This window comes from Radiomyces spectabilis, assembly GCF_025331425.1.
Source record: "Radiomyces spectabilis strain NRRL 2753 chromosome Unknown BYT42scaffold_2, whole genome shotgun sequence".
In the NCBI taxonomy this organism is placed as follows: Eukaryota; Fungi; Mucoromycota; class Mucoromycetes; order Mucorales; family Radiomycetaceae; genus Radiomyces; species Radiomyces spectabilis.
Window position 1 is genome coordinate 1,453,736 of NW_026251927.1, and position 21,696 is coordinate 1,475,431.

General features: G+C 42.5%; 9 protein-coding genes across 9 annotated transcripts; 5 read left to right on the plus strand and 4 right to left on the minus strand.

Annotated features, from left to right (window-relative positions):
• Positions 1 to 161: 161 nt before the first annotated feature.
• Positions 162 to 1,756, plus strand: BYT42DRAFT_628764 (NADP-dependent oxidoreductase domain-containing protein; the record flags this gene model as incomplete). The annotated part of the gene is made up of 6 exons (XM_051572425.1): positions 162 to 234; positions 411 to 485; positions 557 to 766; positions 884 to 1,041; positions 1,120 to 1,225; positions 1,293 to 1,756. The coding sequence occupies 6 exons, from the start codon at positions 162 to 164 to the stop codon at positions 1,481 to 1,483; spliced, it is 813 nt and encodes a 270-aa protein (XP_051427241.1). The 3' UTR covers positions 1,484 to 1,756.
• On the minus strand, positions 1,417 to 2,381 carry BYT42DRAFT_189252 (uncharacterized protein). Its single transcript, XM_051562458.1, has 4 exons — positions 2,274 to 2,381; positions 2,002 to 2,164; positions 1,780 to 1,832; positions 1,417 to 1,698 (listed from the first exon to the last, which is right to left on the minus strand). The coding sequence occupies exons 2-4, from the start codon at positions 2,094 to 2,096 to the stop codon at positions 1,526 to 1,528; spliced, it is 321 nt and encodes a 106-aa protein (XP_051427242.1). The 5' UTR covers positions 2,097 to 2,164; positions 2,274 to 2,381; the 3' UTR covers positions 1,417 to 1,525.
• Positions 2,382 to 3,084: 703 nt separating this feature from the next.
• Positions 3,085 to 3,769, minus strand: BYT42DRAFT_489013 (transcription regulator HTH, apses-type DNA-binding domain-containing protein; the record flags this gene model as incomplete). Its single annotated transcript, XM_051563908.1, has 3 exons — positions 3,085 to 3,301; positions 3,371 to 3,503; positions 3,574 to 3,769. The coding sequence occupies 3 exons, from the start codon at positions 3,767 to 3,769 to the stop codon at positions 3,085 to 3,087; spliced, it is 546 nt and encodes a 181-aa protein (XP_051427243.1).
• Positions 3,770 to 8,102: 4,333 nt separating this feature from the next.
• On the plus strand, positions 8,103 to 8,939 carry BYT42DRAFT_556428 (uncharacterized protein). Its single transcript, XM_051566777.1, has 2 exons — positions 8,103 to 8,480; positions 8,531 to 8,939. Exons 1-2 carry the CDS (start codon positions 8,149 to 8,151, stop codon positions 8,613 to 8,615), a joined length of 417 nt encoding a protein of 138 aa, XP_051427244.1. The 5' UTR covers positions 8,103 to 8,148; the 3' UTR covers positions 8,616 to 8,939.
• Positions 8,940 to 11,802: 2,863 nt separating this feature from the next.
• BYT42DRAFT_189494 (uncharacterized protein) lies at positions 11,803 to 15,240 on the plus strand. The gene is made up of 14 exons (XM_051562459.1): positions 11,803 to 11,883; positions 11,946 to 12,391; positions 12,451 to 12,676; positions 12,731 to 12,827; positions 12,892 to 13,010; positions 13,066 to 13,218; positions 13,281 to 13,615; positions 13,677 to 13,759; positions 13,821 to 13,968; positions 14,026 to 14,153; positions 14,223 to 14,278; positions 14,342 to 14,620; positions 14,681 to 14,850; positions 14,911 to 15,240. The coding sequence occupies exons 2-14, from the start codon at positions 12,075 to 12,077 to the stop codon at positions 14,984 to 14,986; spliced, it is 2,187 nt and encodes a 728-aa protein (XP_051427245.1). The 5' UTR covers positions 11,803 to 11,883; positions 11,946 to 12,074; the 3' UTR covers positions 14,987 to 15,240.
• Positions 15,241 to 15,683: 443 nt separating this feature from the next.
• BYT42DRAFT_542878 (FUN14 family-domain-containing protein) lies at positions 15,684 to 16,384 on the plus strand (the record flags this gene model as incomplete). The annotated part of the gene is made up of 3 exons (XM_051565636.1): positions 15,684 to 15,801; positions 15,879 to 16,093; positions 16,178 to 16,384. The coding sequence occupies 3 exons, from the start codon at positions 15,684 to 15,686 to the stop codon at positions 16,382 to 16,384; spliced, it is 540 nt and encodes a 179-aa protein (XP_051427246.1).
• A 161-nt stretch (positions 16,385 to 16,545) lies between these two features.
• On the minus strand, positions 16,546 to 16,887 carry BYT42DRAFT_610550 (uncharacterized protein; the record flags this gene model as incomplete). Its single annotated transcript, XM_051571403.1, has 2 exons — positions 16,546 to 16,688; positions 16,794 to 16,887. 2 exons carry the CDS (start codon positions 16,885 to 16,887, stop codon positions 16,546 to 16,548), a joined length of 237 nt encoding a protein of 78 aa, XP_051427247.1.
• Positions 16,888 to 17,543: 656 nt separating this feature from the next.
• Positions 17,544 to 19,694, minus strand: BYT42DRAFT_490613 (uncharacterized protein; the record flags this gene model as incomplete). The annotated part of the gene is made up of 6 exons (XM_051564013.1): positions 17,544 to 17,951; positions 18,036 to 18,419; positions 18,506 to 19,097; positions 19,161 to 19,184; positions 19,257 to 19,362; positions 19,445 to 19,694. The coding sequence occupies 6 exons, from the start codon at positions 19,692 to 19,694 to the stop codon at positions 17,544 to 17,546; spliced, it is 1,764 nt and encodes a 587-aa protein (XP_051427248.1).
• Positions 19,695 to 20,145: 451 nt separating this feature from the next.
• BYT42DRAFT_189665 (uncharacterized protein) lies at positions 20,146 to 21,671 on the plus strand. Its single transcript, XM_051562460.1, has 6 exons — positions 20,146 to 20,646; positions 20,714 to 20,825; positions 20,896 to 20,934; positions 21,019 to 21,085; positions 21,211 to 21,413; positions 21,474 to 21,671. The coding sequence occupies exons 1-6, from the start codon at positions 20,407 to 20,409 to the stop codon at positions 21,536 to 21,538; spliced, it is 726 nt and encodes a 241-aa protein (XP_051427249.1). The 5' UTR covers positions 20,146 to 20,406; the 3' UTR covers positions 21,539 to 21,671.
• Positions 21,672 to 21,696: the final 25 nt, after the last annotated feature.

Consider the following 21,696-nt stretch of genomic DNA (forward strand, 5'->3'; position numbering starts at 1 on the left):
AAAACAAAGAGCTGATCTTTATTTTTTTTTTGGAGAGAAAGTCCAGAAAAATAAAAAAGAAAAAATAAAAAAAGCATTAAAAAAGCAAGGAAAACAGTTTATCCGACACCCTTTCCATAAAATTCGTTCTTTTCTTATTGTCACCACGATACCCTGTCATCATGGAGTACCGTTACCTTGGCAATTCAGGACTTAAAGTCAGTATCCTCTCACTGGGATCCTGGATCACATTTGGTACTTATCTGTCATTCAAGTCGTGAATGGGTTGCGCACTTTTCTTACTCCAATTTTACATACATTGTATAGGTGGTCAAATTACACCAGGTGAGTCCATTTGACCGTGCTTGTCATTCCTATGGCTAGATAACAGGAATCTTAACACATCGAAACGCTTGTCACGGCTGTTGCAGATCAAACGAGCGATATTGTCAAGACAGCATTGGAGTTGGGTATCAATCATTTCGATGTTGCGGAAAGTCATGCCGGTAAGACTTATTTCGACACTCCTTTGCGACATGACTGAACAGCCATGGCTGATTCATATCGACCGTGATAGGAGGACAGGCGGAAATCGACCTTGGTCTGGCTTTGCGTAGTCAGAAAGGGCTTCGAAGGTCGGATTTTGTGATTTCCACCAAAGTGTTTTGGGGTGGAAAAGGAGCCAATGATCGCGGATTATCACGAAAGCACGTATTCGAAGGCACTGTCGCCTGTCTTCAGCGATTGCAACTCGATTATGTCGATGTTTTATACGCACAACGTCCAGGTACGCTCACGTTCCTACGATCGACTTTTTGTTCAATGGCATGGCCTTTTTGTTGCTGTTTTTTGCCACGCTTTTTCGAGGATTGAGATCAAGGGCTGATGGGATTGTCCTCTTTAGATCCCGATACACCAATGGAAGAAGTGGTGCGTGCATTCAACTGGTGCATTGACAAGGGCATGGCATTATACTGGGGTACGAGTGAATGGCCGGCACATATGATTGTGGAAGCCATGAGTGTGGCTAGTCGATTAGGATTGATCGCACCTATTACTGAGGTAAACGCGAAAAGAAGCAAGAAAAAGGAGAAAAGCGATTCTTTGTTGTGTGCGGGATTCTCACCTCTTTTCATCAAGTCACCACAATATAATATGTTAAATCGCGATCGTGTGGAGAAGGAATATCTTCAACTGTATCAAAAATTCAAATTAGGATTGTGCACCTGGTCGCCCTTGGCTTCCGGTAGGAGAAGGCTTCATCGAGAATGCTACTTTGTTTTTTCTTACTGATGACGGAATGTATACAATAGGCTTACTGACCGGTAAATACAATGACGGTGTCATTCCGCCATATACTCGATTGGCGATCCAAGATCATCCGGTCATTAACCGGCTGCGCGCTGGTTTTTTTAGCGATGAAGGACGGCGTAAGGTGGAGAAAATCAAAACCATGTGTGTAAGTGTACGAGATGCGAAATCTATCGGGAGCTCAGGGATGTAGTTGTTAACATGGGCACCGTCATCACAGGCGATTGCTCAGCGATTAGGCTGTACACCGGCGCAACTGGCCATTGCATGGTGCCTGAAAAACCCTCACATTTCTTCCGTGATCATCGGAGCCTCCACACCGGCGCAAGCCAAGGAGAATATTCAGGCTCTGCAAATTCGACATCTTTTGACAGACGAGGTGATGGTTGATCTTGACAGAGTAAGTGTCTAATGAAATGGGACACTATGAAGGGTAAGCATTAGCGGTAACCATCTATTCGTTTGATTTGTAGTTGCTCGCCAACAAACCTGAACCTGTCTTCGATTTCCGAAAATCATGAAAAAATAGCCAATACATATTACTGCAAAGAAACGGATGTTCACCATATAAATAGGATAGCAAATGTTCAGAGGGGGGTCAAATAAATTAATAATTGGAGGAAACATTTTTTTTTTCAGTGAGCAAATATAAACAAGAACCAACACTAAATAGATAACAACAAAAGAAAACAGCTATAACGACCAACGAACCTATTCGCAAAAACCAAATACGACCGCATTATACATGTATGTGTATATGAGACAAAGAGTAAAAAAGAAACATGGAAGGGAGAGGGAGAAAACATTAGATGAACGAACAAAGTATTTATAGTAAAAAAGCCATAAACCAAACAATCTTCTCTGACATGAGGCACTAGTCCACAAAAAAAATGAAATGTTTATCCTCATTTTTTTCCCACGGGCCTACCGTCAAGAGGTGGGACAGCAGTAAAAAATAACAGCGTGGAATGGGAATATCGCACCTTATCAGATCTTTGATCGCCGTGAAACCTTGGCACCGAGAAACGTACTAGAACCATGTGCAATGGATTCCCTTTTCATCCGGAAGACACGACTTTGACGGTAATGAAAATCCCATGGCTGACTGCTGGTGAGGACGAGGGGAACCGAGTCGACCATAGGCACGTAGTGTACAATGTTCAGATAAAGACAAAAGACAATGAAGAAGAAAAGAGAAGAAAAAAAAAGAATGAGGATGCACAAAGTTCGATATGAGGATTAGAATTGGAAGAAGAAATAGTCTTGGTTTAAAAAAATAGGGACGCGTCTCCGAAAGATGAAGAAGATTGCGCTGGAGGAGGGGCAGGCTGAAGCATGTCAAAGGATTGGTAGATGGACGTTTGATACACTGGTGTCACGGGAGCGGAATTCGATGCTGATGTCAGATTGGAATAGATCGGTGTCGTGTCAATGCTTTTGCTGGTGTAATCCATAAGTTGCGATGATCGATTCAAATCCATGGCGCCAGTATCATTGGTGCATGGTTGTGCGTACGTCAACCCATTGTATTGAGTTGTGGCATAATTGGACGATTGTGGCAATTCTGAAGTGTTCACATATTGATTGATGTACGTCTGTTGCCTCCGTACCATGTCTGTGGAATTGTTAAACATCGTATCATGTTGCATCGGAAGCATGGAAGGAACGGAGGGTGCGGACGGTAATGGCGAAGGTGTGGATTGTGAAGAAGGACAAGCAGATGTCACAGAATAATCTAAGGAAAAAAAAAGAATTAAATCAGCACCGAGCAAAGACAGAAATGGACATTCCAGTTCACTTACTGTATTGATCATGTTGAACCATATCGTTGGACGAACTTTGATGGAGAAAGATGGGATGGGTCGAGGAAAGGTAGTAATTGGACAATGGATGGAGCGACGGGAGGGAAGAGGCGAAAAAGTAAATGCCCGGATCATCCACCAGCAGTGGATGTAAGGCATCCATGATATTGTACTGGAGAGCCAATGCCTTTGCACGAGAATAGGTAACCCTAACAGAAATCCACGTTAATAAAAAAAAAATCATAAAGAAAGCACAATCATTGACATATTCAACATACCAAACCCCTTTAAGATGCATCGCTCCCACTTTAACAACGACTCGACCTTTTTCATTCTTCAGAATACCGTCTCTTTTGCCACGAGACATTCCGGTAACATTTAATAACTTGGTACCATTGACCATATCGTTATCTGAATTTTGAAAAATGTGCTTTAGTAACGATGGAAAGACGAGAGACGCAAGAGATAATATGTTTTTTACCTTGACGTCTAGCCACACACACGGTTCCTGTGTCAACTTGGTAACAGAGTGTACCTTCGTCTTCCCATATGGAAGTGGTGATTTTTGGTCGTGACTGGAGGTGCTGTAACGATGATGACGGCGGAGCGGCAGCAGCGGGAGGCGGTGGTGGCGGGGTAGGTGAAGTGTGTTGGTGTTGTATAGGCAATACTGGCATGGAAACAGGTCGTCGTGCCAATGAGTAATCTTCTACGGGAGCATTGCATTGCTCGAGATGAGCCGACGTTTTGTTGTTGGTTTGAAGACTGGAGGACACTGGAAAAGGCGAATGACGGGGAGTTGGCCATGACGACGACGCAAAGGGAGTAGACGAGTCGGCGGGACACCGCACCGCACTGGATGGATGTGACATGTATGACTGGTTATACTGGTTTTGATGGGTATCTGGCGCGTCATGATAATTCGTATTCGTCGTGGTAGGCTGCGTAAAATCGGATGGAAACGTCGGATCGGAATAACGATACATCGTCTTTGGTTTCGGTGTAAAAGAGGGGGAAGGTGGAGGAAAACGTTGGCAAGGAGTAACGGTGGACGGTGGAAATAAATGGGATGATGCTTGATGCGAGACAAACAAAGTTGACAAGATAAAAAAAAATCCCACTAATTGACAGCCCAAAAAGAGAAAGGAAAAATGATGGGGTGGAAAAAAAATAAATGAAAAATGGAAAAAAAAGGCACAAAATGATACAAGATAAGATATCAAAAGCAAGAAAATAATAATAATGAGGGAAAACGGTCGTAATATTTCCCCTTTTATTATTTTTTCTATGGTTTCTTTTTCGCTTTTCGGGTTCGGCTTTTTTTTTGCTGACGGCACGCAATCAGTAGAATTTCGTAGTAAATAAAATATATAGAAATACGCTGTTTGGACTGGCTTAAATCCCTTGTACAGCAAATGTACAGGAACCACCGCTTGAATAAAAATATAAAGAGGAAGGGGAAAAAAAAGGATGAAGGGAGGAAGAAGAGAAGAAGGAAGAAACCGGACCTTTCCTTTTTTCCTTTTCATCTATTCAAAAAAAAAAAAAAAAAAGGGCGACACCGCGGAAAATCAGAAACAAAAAATTTTGAGTGGGCAAGGACACAAATGCGAGGGATAATGGGGTCAGGGTGAGGGTCAAAAGGGAAATACTTCATTTTGATTGGCTGGTTTTGCACGGTGGATCATTTCGATCGCCTACAGAAAATTTGGACACTTGAGAATAAAAAAAAACAAAAAAAAAAAAAAAAGGTCCCAAGAACACAGTTTTTTTCCATCAACCTGATCGAGGCTGAATATGAAAATCGATAGGTTCGGTCCGTTAATGAAATCAAGAGACTTACTATATACAGTAATTGACGCACCAGCATTGTATCTTTCAAGTTGCCAGACTGTCTTCTTTTTTTCCTTTTTGCCATGACAACTTACGAATTGGTTTGACGTCTCACCTTGAAACATACGCCACGGGACTTTTATTGGATGAGAAAGAGTGAATCATCACTTGGATCATCACCATTTGTTCCTGAATCACAAAAATTTGGGTTGGATGATCCTTCTCAGAAAAAAAAAAAATAAGGTGGGATGGCTCTCACAGGGAGCCGGATTACAGTACAAATATGGAAGCGGTAATAAAAACTTCTCTCGCCACTGGATGGGGTTACATGACACGAGTATATACGCTAGCAAGGTGGGGCTCTCTTAAACGCCTCTGTTCAATGAATTTATTGAATTAAGAAAAAAAAGCTCTACGAAACAATGGTATTTTCATACAATATTTTATCTGGTCATACTTTTTTTTTGTAATTTCAAAAACCCATGTTCCCAAAGCGTATAAGATCAATCAATTTTTTTACGTAACGACCCACTTTCGAAAACATGAAGTTTTCTTTCCAATTCAGAGACGACAATTTTTTTATGAAAGTGAACACAACCTCATAGCACGGACGACGGGGCCACCAACCAAGCAAGGGCCATTTTTGTTTCATACATGTTTTACATAATATTTTTAGATCTCCTTGTTTCATTCGCCAGGTTCCTTAATAAAGTATTGGCTCATCTGTTATCCGCAACCCGGCAGCCGCCCTATGACCCTTTCGTGTATTACTGACACATGACAGAAACCAGTATTTCACGGAGGAATCACAACGTCAATTATGTTACCAAGCATGGTGGCGGCAATCTTTTTTTGGAGTTGCATTACTGCCAATGGCCCTGGTTTGATTACCTCTTTTTTAACCGGAAAACATTTAATGGAACACCAGAAACTACGAGTGGGGGAATTCCTTTACCCCAATGTAGGGTGGCTCGGCTCCGACCGGGTTTCCGCAGTAATTCTGACACAAGTCACTTATGGTAAGCATCTGGAAAAACGCAGCCTTTTTACATGTTAATATCAAGATACAAACCCACGACTTGTTTCCTATTGAAACGCAAATAGTTTAGGCAAAATGTATATCTGCGTGGAACAGTGTATTTTGTTACATCAATTCTTTAGCAATACGTAGTAAAAAAAAAGATGACCAATACAAACTCCATTTTTTGAGGTATTTTAGCCAGCATTGACTGATCGATAATAACTGATAAGCCAAGGGCACTATTCCGAAACCAAACAGACGGTGAATTACTCAGAATGAAGGATTTGGCGGGTGCCAACGGAATCCATTACTAACAAAAACCGTGTGAAAAATCATGCTTTAACGCTTGCCGTTGTTGATCTCTCCTTTTCTTTTTTCCACTCTGTGATCTTGAAATTATACTGCTGGTATTTTTTCCCAGCTCTTTCACCACTTCAATATAGAAATTTCTTTGCAACTAGTCATCATACGTCAAAGAAGAAACCTCGTCGTACTATCAGTCTGATTCGTTGGATTTTTTCTGCTATTGTCCTTGATCACATTTTTTTCTGTCTGGAATACACATCAGAACACATTCCTGGGAATTTCTAAAACATAAACAAACCAAGCTTCGTCGATCCAGTTTTAGCATAGGAATTCTTTTTGCAAGACAAAGTAAAATCTGGGTCTTGCACCCTATGTTCTGGATTGTGAATATTTTACTGTAAAGCAGACATGAAACATAGTTTTTGGCAACCAGCTTTATCTGATAAGAGAGCCCGGGGTGGGAAAGGAAAAAAGAGTACAAAATGCAAAACAATAACATCAGAATGAGATGGTAAGATGTGGAGCACGCGGAAGCTCCGGTCTTTGTAATCATAATAGTTATGGTTGGTTTATTTATTTCATGAGTAATTTTTTTACGGCTTTCTGGCTTTTCGGGGTGTAAGACAAAAGGGCAAGACATGCATACAAGTTCGATGTCAGGCATGTTGTCCTACAATTGGAGATAATGAGAATGGCTAGATTTTAAGAGCGAACGATTGAGTCCCATCCAATAATCATGGCCTTTAAGCGATCGCACCGATAGATTAGGCAAAAGTTTTTCATTTTTAGTCAAATCGGGAGACTTGGTCCTGCAGGCAGACATCCTCCCAGTTTTTTTATTCCTTGAATTCTTTTCAAAGTCTTTATTCCATTTCAAAGACTCTTTCTTCAAAAACATTGTAGTTTCGACGACGATGAAGAAAAAAAAAAAAGAAAACATCCGAAATACCTCCAATGGTCTGATATCTTGTCAATCACCTTGAAGCCCCTTGAACAGACGATTGGACTTCCGAAGGCCGATATGCAGGTTCACCAAGAAAGGCGATTTTTCTTTTCTTAGAACGAATCCACATGCCAATTAAAGCATAGTTCTGTTTCCTCATCGTCATACGTTGTTAAGAACAACAGTTTCGAAAGAATCAGCAGTTTCCGTGACAAAACTCTGACTTGTGCGAGGTTCTCTGAGGCCCGGAATAACCGGGCCCCGGGAGGAAACTTTGATGTCTTTTTTTTTTACCCTTTCTTCTTGAGCGTTGACGCGGTTGAAAAACGTTTTTTTCAAGTTGCAAATTCCACAGTGCTTTACTTTTACTCTTTTGTACAAGTGACAAAAATTCCGGAAGAGCCAAACTTGTTCTCGCCACGCAAGACGTTTGAGAAACATTCTTACTGGATTTATGTGGGCGTAAAGGTTGGCTTGTGTTTAAACGAAACCAGCCTTTGTGTCTAGCAACAGCGAGGACAAAGCAAGAGAATATAAATCGATGCATGGAAAATAAGAGCGTACCGAGAGCAGACGACATCCAAGACCATGACAGTTCTTCAGTTCCAGTTGATCGTCAGTAAAAGAAGAGCACTGAGTTTCGGCGATATCGTGGTTAAGAAACTTATTGTGGCGAGTTTGGTGGACATTATTTCACAGAAGAGTTGAAGACGATGACGGCGTATGGCATGCCTTGTGGCCCCAAGCAGTTGTTGGCTTACGATGGCTGCATTGATGGTGAAAGAAAAAGGAAACATTTACGGCAAACCTGGTAAACAAAAAATCTCTTTTCCGCTGACTTCCGTTTAGCTGCAACCTGTTGTGGCAGTTCAACTTCTTCTGCTGTGTTTCCGTTCAAAGCTTGGACTTTTTTCAACCGCGTTTCATTCTCGCGCAACCATTCATCTTTTCTTATGAGCCATACCATGGAAACACATTGGCAGCTGCTCGTAGTGTCCAGTTTCACGAAGCAGGTAACGGCATGGTGTACGGTACCGATTATATTTATTATCAACATATACAGGAAAGAGAAGAGCAGCAAGAACGGCTTCCAGGTTGCAGAATATCTACGTAGTGCTATTGCCACATCTTACGCAGCTCGGCCTTTTTATTTCGTTTTTCGCTCACATCAACTACAGAATATTGACGCGAATAAGATTCCGGAAATACTCTATCAGGAAAATCGAATGAGGGTTGCTCCTTTTCTTTTTCTTTTGTATAGAGAAAGGGATGAGCGGCATTTCTCCTATAATGCGTGTTATTACGTGTTGTTTGATACTACTAATCTTTACTGACCACAAAATGCGACAAAAGAGTTTATACAGTCAAGTGTCATTCTTCCTTAATATTTTTTTTTTTGGTCGGTCAACATGGGAAATAGCTGACATAACTACTGGGTGTTTGTAAACAATATATGCGCCATATGTTTTATACAAGTTGGATCGGCGAATAACGTGTGCCTGTTTTCGCGACACATAGAGAGTCCTGTTGCTTCAGGGAAACAGGCTTTCAGCGAGCAACGCAGCTTCAAAAACAGTTGGCAGTCATACTCCATATTCCAAATATTCATTTCAGTGCATAAGAACAATTGCAAAGACCAACGTGCTGAATTATCACCGCCTATAAACATCATGGCGTGTCAAAACAAATCATGAAAGCGAATAACAAATTAAACGCGATTACTATGCACAAAAAAAAAAAAAAAGCTGCACGTGAAGAAAAAAGAAAACCACGACAACAACATAGCTATTCTTATCCTTTATGAACTGCGACGGATTTATGGCATAGTCCTGTTACAGAAAAATCAACTTGCCAAAAATGGACGCGCGCAATCAAGACTCGGCGCGTTTAGTTTGCAGCGTCACTGAAATGATTAAAATAGCAAAAGTCGCGACAAATTCAATGGAAAATAAAGGCAATAATGGTCTGCTACTTGCCAAACAGGATCATAAAATAACAAGCCGTACACCCGCTGTGCAATGGATGATGGATGCCCCCTGCCCCCGGAGGTCGCCCCCTTACATTGAGCGGCTTCCGTCAGACAAAAAGCCTAACGCATACACGGCATAACCTGGGCGAGAACTCTTGACGGAACTTCGGTATATTAATGACAACCTTATGGCATACGTTGCAACGTGATTTGTTTCTGAACACGCGCAGGGCGGCGCTGATTGACCCCCTCAGTTCCATCCCGCCCAGGCTATGATAGATCTAGAAAGATGTGTGGGTATGTTGGGTATTTAAAAAAAATGAGTTAGTAAGCTCTTTGATTGATTCAAATTTTCGTCAAGATATTTTACCTTTGTTATTTGAGTTTTCGATAGCCATTGATCGCTTGACATGACTTGGATTATATGACATTGAAAAAATTTTGAATTAGTATACGTTTATTACATCATAGCAAAGGAAAAGAAACCGGTGTGGTATATCCACTACTTGTCGTATTATCCATCCTAGACTGGTGTTCCCAAACAGGAAAGATCGGGATCTAGACGTGTTTCCATTCTGAGTGAGCTTCTCTATTAGAACACCGATTGAGCCTCTTCATCCATAACTTGGATCTATCGACGAGATCAATTCATACAGGTAAAGCTGTCACATCACAGCATGTGGATCCTTCCTAATACACCTTATAACCGAGGACTGCTCACTGATAATCAATTCCGACTCAAGACTAAAGTATAAATAGGCAGATCACATTAATCGAAATAAAGACCATCCAACAGTCTCAAAGGATTCTCATTGTCTCTTTTGTTCTAAATTCTCTCATATATCACAACCGGACTTGTCTTTGAACCAAATGGTGTACCCAAAAAAAAAGACGAATATCGACCACTCGATCATTAAGAATTGAAGAGAATGGAAGGGCATATACAGTATAACTGACAAAAAAAAGAGCAAATCAAAACACCAGATCGCCTTATCATCAATCACCTTGACCTCTACCCACATTTATTTGAACGGCGACGATGCCCTGTTTGACCACAACTGGCACAAACGGCATCTTCTGGCTAAAAGAGGCGCAAAAAGAACAAACAAACAGATTCTGATAACTTAGTGTAGATCATATGATTTACAAATCGCTAATTTCCCAAAGATTTAATTGCTTAAGTTGTGTTCGCCCGTGCAACATTGTTTGCGCCTATGATTAGAGATTGTGGGTAAAAGTAAAAAAAAAAAAAAAAAAAAAAAAAAAAAAAAAAAAAAAAAAAGTAAAATAAGCCATCCTGCATGGCTAAACATTAGTTCCGTTTTCCACACTCCATCTGCATTGATCCTGATCTCACAGCAAAGTACACGCGTCAACTTTTTTCCTTTGTTATTCCAGCGATGAAAGAGTGCTGCATTGATCTGATGTGCTTTGTTGCTGCATGTTACAAAGAGCGTATTTCCATGGAAGGCACCGAGTCCAAATCAATGTCAAATTATAAACTCCGCACTGTACTTTTTTTTTTTGATTTCAAACGATTCCAATTGATTCCAATTGATTTCCGTGTAAAATTAGCCTGAGTCCATTGAACCCTCATTATACACGCAACGACCTTGCTTTGACTACACGTGATGAAGACGATTCTCATCCTGCTCGTTATCCGATCGGTGATGGACGCTAGAGCGGTGATTCATGCTTGATGTATTCGGACCTTTTTTTATTTTACCAATCCGCAGCAGTGTGACATAACAATCAAAGTTTATCACACCATCGTCTGGCTCCTATTCCGGAGCAGCCGCCAAGTCCTGATGATCGGTCTCTAAATAATTATTCATCAGGCTCCGAGAGTCGTGAACGCGCTTCTCAGGAACGCCACCTCCTCATCATGATTTGAGCATGGGCCAGTTTTTAATTCAGTGCTCTATTGAACTTCACAAAATCATTCGATGTGCTGACAACACTGCAAATCAGGTATGTGGATAGATCATGATTTAATGCATTCAAAAGCAGTGTTTGCAACACGAACATGATTCTTGTCATACTACAATCCACTGGACAGTTTAGGAACCAGAAACTTGGGATAGCGGGCAATGGCTGGATCCTCATGAATTTTGGCGGAAACAGTGATAGGCAGGAGTTTCCTGCTGTACCCAAGGTTAGATCAGCTTTTCCGAAAAAAGCAATAATCTTTGTTTTCGGTTGATGAAACACTAAAATATTGTATATGCGTAACTTTAAAAATTGCAGTAGGTTGCAAACGAAAGAGAGTAAATAACGCAGAAGCATATATCATTGAAGAGCATTTATTTTATATTTGCATATAAGCCATCTTGGGAAGTTTAAGTTGTTTTTCTTCTTGTTTGTTACTTGACAGGTCATGCATTAGAGACATGTCAAGAGAGTAAATTAAGTATTTGTGACTGCTCATTTTGGATCACGCGTCTGACGATCGAAAGGCCGTCGGTTTGCCACATACTCGACACCAGTAGCACAATGGCCATGCCATTAGGCGATCAAGATATCGAGTCGACGGACCATGTATTGGAAAGATTGGTTTTAAACGATCGCCAGCACGTTCCCGAAACCCAATCTGCGGAACCTGTACCGGCAATGTCGCTGGCCGTGGCCGTGCATCTTTTGTTCAACGTCCCTGCTCATGTTTTCGATAAAGCTGCAACCGATTACCAACAGCATAAAACGCTTGCAACGATTGCCAAAAGTAAGCAACTGATTCGTCTTTTTCTTTTTAGCAGGGCATGACTGACGTTTTACCCTCTTCAGGCTCGGTTTGGAGAGCCCTTGACGCAATTGCCACCTATATTAGGTCTCAAGACAATGCGTCTCTCTCTGCTATTCGTTACGTATATACGCCGATCAAAGATAAAGTAGGTTATTATTTTGAGAGAAATAATGGTTCCTTTTCGACTCGTGCGAAATAATGTCTTCCATCAGATCTTGAAACGCGATAAAACAAATGCGCTTGCGGGATTGCGGATCGCCAAATTCCTCTTGCTGGATCGCACGATGCACGATATATTCAGTCGATTTCTCGATACACAATTGGATCATCATGATAAAAAAAGCCAGCTGGCAGCTGTTATGATTCTGGATTATATTTGCAGTCAATGGCCAACGCTGCCGGAAGCTTTCGGTGCCACTACGCATGACGAGGTTTTGGCTATTTTAGACTTTTATCCGTCAGTCATGCGCATCATCGAGAAAAATAGGCAAGTCAAGGATGGGTCACAGACGCAACGGGAATGGATCATTGACATAATGCTTACAGTGATCAGCCGAATCTTTTATCCTGCAAAGCTTACGATGTGGTGCTCAATCTGTCCGCATATGCTACGCTTGCGACATCAATCCGGGAACCAACGGCGCGTGAACGACCGGCTTCCGATAATGAGAGTATCGTTATGATTGAGGAAGTCCAGCCGAACCAACATGGATATGATAAAGTCAGGAACATGTGGCGGGATCTGTTCTCTTTACTGCAAACGATGGATCGCGTAAGAATAAGCGTCACCCTGTCACCACCAAAATTATTAAATCACAGGCAATAGTGGGCTCGGATGGAGAACCCCGTCGATAAGGCAATTCTTGCAGAGATCCAGCAGCTTTTTTCTGTAGTTAAGGTGATGTTGTCGGAAGGCAACCTTGGTATGTACTCATTCGCTCCCCATTTGCATTATTTACTAAAGGACTCAACCGATCGCACTTGCAGACGCATTGAATGACGTGGGACACGTGTGGTTCAAGTGGACGCGCTTGCTGAAAACGAAGCCTCTCCTTTCCAAAAAGGCTGTGGTGGTTAAAAAACGTTTGGCGAGCTTGGAAAGCACGGTAAGCAAAAGCTGTAAATCTGTGGTGTGAATATAGGCTGATGGTTTTATCACAGGGAGCCGGCCGTGATTGCGGAGGACTGGCGTTGTATTCCAGGATGGTTACCTTGGCGATGATGCAAAAAGGAGCGTGGAAAAAACCGGAGGATCCGATGGATACGGAAGAACAGAATGAAATGAAGCTTGCAAGCGAACTTTGTCAGAAACTTGTAAGAGTGCATGGAAAATGAACCAACTGTTGTCATGTTCATCTCATTTATTCATGGGTTAGACGAATTGTTTCCCACTACCGTATCCGTATCAAAATCTCGGTGGTGATATTCTTTGTGCTCTATCGATATCTGTTCCTCAACTATTTCACGGAATCACACTACCATTGCCCGTGGCGGAAATGCTTGCGCACACCGATCGGGATCGCCTGGCCGATCTAACAGATACGTCACGGCAGCAACTGGTTACATATCTTTTACAGCAACCCCATGCTACAATACCCATCTTAATAAATCGAATACCTCCGGATGGTTCTTCCTCGCTTACTTTGGATACCCAGCTCATCAACGATCTCATTACAACCTGCGTTTCAGAAGCCAACAGCTTCGTTCTCGAGTATGTCCATCCATCACGATGTTGCTAAGAAAAAGGTTGTTTAACATAATATGGTCGATAGAATTTTTTCCAGAGAGCTATTGAAGAAAATAGCAACCAATAATACGGCATGTGAATTGTTGATTAAATGCATGCCCTGCCTTGGTAAGATACAAGTGACCCATCATTGTCCACAAACAGGCATGGTGAACCGAAATTTTCGTAGATCTACGGACGTTGATCCTTCATTTGATGCAAATGGCTCACAATCCTGATCCCCGTACAAACCAAGTGTGTAAAGCTCTGATTGCGAAAGCACTCATGGTGGAATCGTGGGTGTCTGACAGTATCTTGGTGTATTTGGATTTGATAAGGTGACCTTGATTTTGTGATGAATCAAAAAGATGGTCATTTATTGACGGCCATTGTAGGGACTTTGAACAGAAAAAAGCCTTTGTCGTGGATGCAGGAACGAATTGCTCGTTTGCGAACATTTCTCCCGCGAGCCTTGTCAACACTACTGCGTCTACGCTATTGTCAAGTACACTCGATGATTCAAGTAAGTTTGTCACCATTCGGTTTCAAACATTTAAATGCCAGGGCAAAACAGTGAACATGGATTTTGTAGGTACGCAATCCTTCACTATGGAATTAGTGTCTGTGATAGAATTGTGGAGTAACAAGGTAAAATCAAAAAAAGTCCATGACTGGTTGCCACATGGCACATTCTGAAATCTTTGTGTCCAGGTGAAACCCGAGCATTTGCGATCTGGGCTGGCCCAGCTGGTGCGGAAATCATATGGAAGCGCGCAAAGCTTGTCCTTGTCGATCCTTGTGTGGAAAGTGCTTTCACGCACGTTGCTCACCCAGCATCAGTTGATCTGGGTGATCCTTGAAGAGTGTGTAAAGCTGATAAAATCGCAACCCCAGCTGACCGAATCACTGATCGACGATGATTCAGCGGAAAGTACACTGGCTGTTCAGACTTTATTGTATGCTCGGTTAGCGCCATTGCTTATTTTGCTGGTAAAACGGGTTCATGGATCGACGGGAAATAGTGTGCGGAGTTAACCTAATCTACATTAGACGATGCCAAACAAAGTCTACGATGTCGTCAAGTTAGCCGACGATGCCCTGGCACGATTTCAGCCCAGTTTACAGGTTTTGGATATCCCTTTACAAAATATCAAAAGGGGTACTATCTCAGATGATTGCGCTGAAACCCAGCATGAGCTCTTGCAGGAATTGATTTACCGGTAAATATCATGTAAAGGACACCTAAGAACAATTGCTTATTAACTCTTTTTGCCTTACAGATCACAAAACGAACTCGAATATGAGCACGTAAAGCAACAGTCGAAATCGTTGATCATGAGAATTTTCTGCGCCTAATGGCAAAATTCAGCCGTTTGGATCATCTTATCTCTACCACACGTTATGACATAACTTCATGCAGTGCCCGGGAGATTCGATGGCTAGTTTATTATATAATGGGCCTTTCTCTCGCTATTTATTCTCATTTGTATATTATTCGCATAGCAACAGACACTTACGGATTTGAACCATACGAAAATGCAGCATAATCGAATTAAAACAATTACCCGGCATTTACCTACACAGTCCTTATTATTGAAATGCCACAGATCTAGCGGGAACAGCGCTAGCAGCAGTGATATAATTCAAAGTGTTCAACACATCGATCTGATGAATACAGACACCATTGGAGGCGATGACAGGTTTGGAGCATTGCATAGGTGCTGGAACTAAGTCGTACAAAATCAGAATGACATCAAATTGATAGATTATATTCGCCCCCCGCCAGATGATCTGATTGGATCAATTTGCTGATGCAGGACTTATTCCAGCTAGAACGTGGACGCTACGTGTTTTTGATTGGAAATGATTCGTTCCATTACCACCGCACGCTGTTGTACGCAATTGACTAGTCGCACCTTTGTTGCGCGACAGTATAGTAGTCGTGCTACTCAAGGTAGGGTGATAGTCTACCTGGATAAAAAGGATATACAACAGGCCAAGTGCTCATTTTGTTGTGATAGGTCGTATTCAAGCATGGGTGTGCAGATCAACAATGTCACCCAAGGTAGCAGCTCATCAGCCTGCTTTGGACGTCGTTAAAATGGTCACTCTTGTCACCACCGGAAGTGTGGCTGGTTCTCTGTTATTCAAAGAACCGGTGCAATGTCAAGGTAAATCAACAGACAAGGTGGGTGGGGTGGGTTGGTTTTGTTCCGCAAACAGTGTGACTTATATGACAGCACTCCAGCAATTGTTACGCAACCTCAAGCTAGTGACGCGTCTACCGAGGCCATGAAGGCGGCTCTTCGTCATCGAGAAAAGGTGCAGCCGGAACAACAAGAAACATCCAAGAAAGGAGAAGTCGCTTTTGGCATGGTGCTAGGTCTTGGTACAGGCTACCTCGTCAAGAAGATGATGAAAATGGCATTGTTGATGCTGGGCACTGCCTTCTTATTTTTGCAGGTAATACGGACATTATTGATTCTGTGAATATCAAGCAGGGACGTATAAAAGTTCCTCACACCTTGTTTGCGATGATCAATGCAGTATATGGCGTACAATGGATACATCACGATTCATTGGCATCGACTGGAAGGACGATACACACGTTCATTTGATGTTGACCGTGACGGACGAGTGACTCAGAAAGACCTTCACTCCAAATGGAGAATATTTATGAACCTCTTGACACACAAGATACCCTTCAAGGCCACGTTCTTGACAGGTTTTTATTTAGGAATCAGAATGGGATAAAATACGGTGGGCTTCTTTGAATACAAGTTTGCAAGCATGTTGGATCACAGGGATCCTTGTTTGCTTCCATGGGAATCACAAGTAGCATGTATTTATTTTATGAGATGTTTCTTGATGGACGGAAAATAGGCACCAGGTGTTTTCTTTGTCTTTTTTTCTTTTTACGGGGAAGGGTTTCTCAACAAGCAGCATTGGACGTCGCAACAAGAATGTTCCTCTTCACCGGTACAGTTGGCAGCAATGTAAGCTCCGTACATGGGAGGACATTTCTGGACACATTGACCAGGACCGAACCATCTGCAGTCTAAATCACACAACAACAAAGTAACAAACAACAGCATTAAGATCACGTCAAAATTATCCATCACCATAACATCATGGCACATGTCAGAATCAATATCTCCCATACCTGATACATCGAATTCTGTAGGATCTTCCTCGAGTTCGGGTCGAGCGAATACTGCAGCGAAAAGGGCGGACAGGAAGATCAATTGGAAACGCATCTTGTTTGTTTGGTTGAAGAATACAAATTTTTCAACTTTTTCTTTCCCGTAGTCTCTGCGTTTTCTTTTATACGAAAAAAAGGCCGTGCATCCGATCTAGGGGCTTTTTTTTTTGGTTCTGGAGCGCAGAGATTCCTCGCGGATGCACACGGGATAAGGGGTACAGGGAAGTAAGAGAAGAAATAAAGGCAAGCGATGTAGAAAAACGCGAATTTTAATATCCCTGTGTCTCGCAATGTTCATTCTTCGTGCCGGAAGGGGTCTGGGGTCGCTGCAGCTTTTTTATTTATTTATTTATTTTTCTTCTCAATGTTCAGTAAAGAAGATGATCTCAAGTGGAGGAACACCAAAAAATTCGAGGAATTTCATATGGCGAGATACCCAACCGTCAATGGGAGACTCCTGTTGTCCTGTCCAACCGCATCTTTATTTTTTGAGAATTTTTGATGGAGAAACCATTTCTGCTTCCGGGATGACAGTCGAACGCATATCCATTGGACATTGGTACGAACTGTATATATTTTCGGGCCATGTCAGTGAATAAAGTAAAAGCATGTTGCATGTTTATTGAAAAATATGCACATTGCTACTGCACAGTCATTGGATCTTGATCTCTTCTTTTCCCTGTCATGCAGCACACCAAGTGCTCCTCTTTATTAAGCTTTCATTAATTTGTAATCTGGATACTTCGGATCCCACATGAAATCGCGTACGGTCTTTTCCATGTCGTCCGGGTCGATGTTGTTTCGTGCTTCACCGAGCTCGATGGCCTTGTTAGCAACTGCAATCGCGACTCGCATACTGACTTGGCGCGCCTCCTCAATACCAGGGAGAAGACTATTGGTGCGTTTTTTGGACTTGCATGCAGGAGATCCATTGCTGACGGCTTCAGCTGCGACCATTATCATCTCGTCCGTGCAGTGTTTGGCACGGGACACAATGCAGCCCAACCCAATCCCAGGATAAACAAATGAATTATTACACTCTGCAATCTGGTATTCCTTGTCTCCATAGTGCACAGGATCAAACGGAGAACCGGTCGCAACCAATACATTCCCGTCGGTCTGTGGATCCAAATAAATAGTAACAAAAAAATCGAGTGAGCATCCTGAATCATCAAGAATTCATGAGCATCAAATGTTCATTACCCATTGGAACAGGTCTTTGGGGGTGGCTTCCGCCAATCGCGTGGGATTGGACAATGGGAAGATGACAGGACCGCTGGGACAATGCTCGGCCATTTCGCGAACCGTCTTTTCATTGAAAGCGCCGCCTTGGGTTGAAACGCCAATGAGAACGGTAGGCTGAGCATTCTTTACGACATCGTACAGTTGCGGATGCTTGTCTTTGGACTCCAATTCCCATTGTTCTATTTCCTTTTTGGGACGCACGTATGGTTGCTGAACATCCGACAATTTATATTCATCATCCTTAATCGCGTCGTTCAGTAATCCCGGCTTGTCAACACACCAAATCTTTTTCGCCGCTTCTTCAGCGCTGATGTCATACTTGTACTGCATGTAACTTCTGAGCTTTTTTTTTTAAAACATCATTGATCATGTATGTGAGTCAATCATACAAAAAGTCGATGCATATATGTCCTTTCGGTCGCCCTTACCTGATCTGCCACACCGATACCGGCTGTACCAGCGCCATAGATGACGATTTTTTGGTCTTGCAACTCTTCTTCTTTGACTTTTAAAGCGGCCAAAAGCGTAGCCAACGTAATGGCACCTGTTCCTTGCACGTCGTCGTTAAAGGTCGACATCGATGGACGATATTTCTGAAGCAGTCGACGGGCATTCGTCACGCCAAAGTCCTCCCAGTGTAAAAAGGCCTTTTTGAAATTCTTCTGCACGCATTTGGCAAAAGTATCGACAAATTCGTCGTAGTCCGACCCTTGCACACGTTTGTGACGCCAGCCAAGGTAGAGTGGATCCTTGAGCAAGTTTTCATTATCCGTACCAACATCCAACACCACAGGCAGTACGCGTGCAGGATGGATTCCGGCCATGGTGGTGTAAAGGATGAGCTTAGCCACCGAGATCGCCACGCCACCTACACCTTGGTCACCGATGCCAAGGATCTCCTGACTGTCCGTCACCAAAATCAGGTCAATATCGTCTGGCTGAAGTCCGTTTTGAGTAGCGCCTTCAAGCAACACAGTTTCAAGTTCGTCGGCTTCCGGGTAGTTTAGATAAATACCGCGACTACAACATATAAATGAAATGACTATGCAATCCATGACTCTCTGTATTGATGATGAAACTTACGGTCGTCGAAATACATGGGAATAGCTGGAACGAGAGGACCAGTGAGTTTTTTCACAATAGACGTGATAAAATCTGGATGAATGACGTTTGTATTACCTTTCAATGAACTCTCCTTCGGTGGGTGTATAAATGATCGGTAACACTTCTTCTAAATTGCGTAAAATAAAATCATAAAACAACACTTCATTTTGCTGCTGGACACCTAAAATGGCGAGACAAGGTAAACAAATGCATCAGCAAGTTTGCTCCACGTGGCATTTTTGGGGGGGTTTGATGAGATTTACTTTGCAGGAACTGATTTTTGACAATGGGACTTTTCAGTTGCTTGTACTGCTCTTCGATGCGGGCCGTTTGATCTTCCAATGAAGAATGTGTATATGGTAACAAGCTAGCCAGCTCAAATTGATCACGCTCTTCCTTTGAAAAGGCTGAGCCTTTGTTAAGCAAAGGATGGTTCAGCAACAATTGACCCTTTAAACAGGTTTCCACGATTGGTTGGTTTCCCGGTTTTTCTCCATAGGTATGCGTTTTCATGGCCGGCTTGAGGGTAAAAGGGCGATCCTCCGATTTGAGAGCTTCTGCAGATTGTGGCATATTTGATAATGAAAGAAGTGAGCGGGAAAAAGTAAAAGGAAAGCATGGGCGTAACACTGTTAAATTTTCATGCAAAACCTGGATAAAAATTATCCCTTATTCGGAGTGTGACGCTTTCCAAACCGCTTGAGAGCCCCACGGGCCCGTGAATGGGGGCTTATTTGGCGCATCTAAGCTCAAAACTTACTAGACTTCCCTTTGTTTGCCTATTAATTTTTTTTTGTCCATTGAACTGTTTGCCAGGTTTTTTTCTGCCTTGTCAATATGTAATAAACATTCGCTGTAATGATACTACCAAACCATTGCATCATTGTGAATGGCAGGATGAAACAATATTTGTATGGTCAGGAATAAAAATAGCGAACCCTTGCTATTCTGGGAGGTGGAGTCCAATCGTCTGTGTCACCCAGATATCCTGTGCCACTAGCTCTTGGCACTGCTGTCATGTCTTTTTTCTTTTTCTTTTTCCTTTGAATAGTTTGAGTAAGATCCAAAGGCCGGAAAAAACAGGCTTAGAAAAGACCGAACGAACGAAAGCGAATTCCCCCCCCCCCCAAAGAAAAGAACGTCAGAAAAGAAAACGGTTTACTTGAATTCATCTGGCTTTGAAATCTTGGCTGTTGTATGGGTTTTCCCTTTTGCAAAATTTCATATGGAGAACCCTTTCCAGGCACCCAAGCTGCAAACACTGCGAGAAGCATTCCCCAATGTTGATGTAGCGGTGATCGACGACGTATTATGGTCAGCCAACGGTAACCTGGACAATGCATTTGAAGCTTTGCTAGCCATGTCCGATACAGAAAGTACTGGTTCGACTCCTTCGTTTGGCTTACCGCGGCCAGTTCCTGCACCTCCATTACCGCCTCGACAAGATCCAACTCGAACTGTAACGGTACATATCATTCAATTGTAGAGAGAGAATAACCCGATCTAATTATGTCATCATAACGGTTTCGTAGGCAACACGATCCAACTCTTCCAATAGCCCCCGTTCCGCTCACGAAGAATTGGTGGCATGGCGCCAAGACCTCGCTCGGCGTTCCAGTTCTAATCGTTTGCTGGCTTCCTGTCGTAAGCTTGTGAACCATGTCTTTTTTTTTCTTTTTTACTATTGTACCCTTACTTACAAAGTGTTTGGTAGAGAGCACGACATCACGATATAAGCTTGAACCACCTTTAGGTAAAAAGATCCGAACGCGCATAGAAAATTTTCCCCACAAGCCCGGTAAAAGGATCAGTAATTAACCGAACCCGGTTTTTGTAGCGATTCGAAAAGTCTCCTCCATTGGCAGTCAAGCACGAGATCACAGACAGACAGTAAACGGCTCAAGGTAGGGCATGTCTAATGAAAGAGTATATCTAGTTGGATGACAGCTGGAATTGAAAGCGATGATTTCCTTTGCAGTAACAGACTGAATGATCCTTCGTCCCGCATGGCATCCCCTTTTTCTCGCAGTAATTTACAAAATCGCCCCTCCATCTTACAGTCATCCAGCGATTCGGCCGTTCATATTCAACCTACCAATCCCTTTATTTCCGTCAACGCTAATCCTCCACCACCACGCGCTCATCCTTTAATAAATGTGTCGACACCTGCCTTGTCGCATGCTTCTGTAAATCGACCACGAAACCAACTTATGCCAAACAACATCGCTATTGGTAAGCTCTTGAACATCATTCGTCTTGGACACTCTTATTAAACAAATTAATTTGGATCAGCCTCCTCGTCCTCCTCCTCCGCAATAGATGGTATCTTTTTAGATCATGATCTTGCCATAGTGTAAAATCACGCAATAGTGTCATACTAAAAGCCCGCAACTTGCCTTTTTTTTTCCCTGTAGTATCCAGCAGCAGCAGCAGCAGCAGCAGCAACCCATTTGACGTTGAAGATTTACCACCGCCTCCATCTTATGATGCTCATTACCGTGACAAATATGTCGAT

Excerpts from the sequence above, each read along its gene's own strand:
- BYT42DRAFT_189494 (XM_051562459.1), top strand. The coding sequence starts at position 12,075 with ATGGTTCCTTTTCGACTCGTGCGAAATAATGTCTTCCATCAGATCTTG. Across the intron at positions 13,760-13,820 it reads TAAATGCATGCCCTGCCTTG|ATCTACGGACGTTGATCCTT; the intron begins GTAAGATACAAG and ends AAATTTTCGTAG. Across the intron at positions 14,154-14,222 it reads AAGTACACTCGATGATTCAA|GTACGCAATCCTTCACTATG; the intron begins GTAAGTTTGTCA and ends TGGATTTTGTAG.
- BYT42DRAFT_556428 (XM_051566777.1), top strand. The coding sequence starts at position 8,149 with ATGAGCCATACCATGGAAACACATTGGCAGCTGCTCGTAGTGTCCAGT. Across the intron at positions 8,481-8,530 it reads AGGGATGAGCGGCATTTCTC|CACAAAATGCGACAAAAGAG; the intron begins CTATAATGCGTG and ends ATCTTTACTGAC.
- BYT42DRAFT_189665 (XM_051562460.1), top strand. The coding sequence starts at position 20,407 with ATGGAGAACCCTTTCCAGGCACCCAAGCTGCAAACACTGCGAGAAGCA. Across the intron at positions 20,647-20,713 it reads ATCCAACTCGAACTGTAACG|GCAACACGATCCAACTCTTC; the intron begins GTACATATCATT and ends ACGGTTTCGTAG. Across the intron at positions 20,826-20,895 it reads TCGTTTGCTGGCTTCCTGTC|AGAGCACGACATCACGATAT; the intron begins GTAAGCTTGTGA and ends AGTGTTTGGTAG.
- BYT42DRAFT_189252 (XM_051562458.1), bottom strand. The coding sequence starts at position 2,096 with ATGTTTTCTCCCTCTCCCTTCCATGTTTCTTTTTTACTCTTTGTCTCA. Across the intron at positions 1,833-2,001 it reads TATTTGGTTTTTGCGAATAG|TAATATGTATTGGCTATTTT; the intron begins GTTCGTTGGTCG and ends GTTTCTTTGCAG. Across the intron at positions 1,699-1,779 it reads GAAATCGAAGACAGGTTCAG|ACACTTACTCTGTCAAGATC; the intron begins GTTTGTTGGCGA and ends CCATTTCATTAG.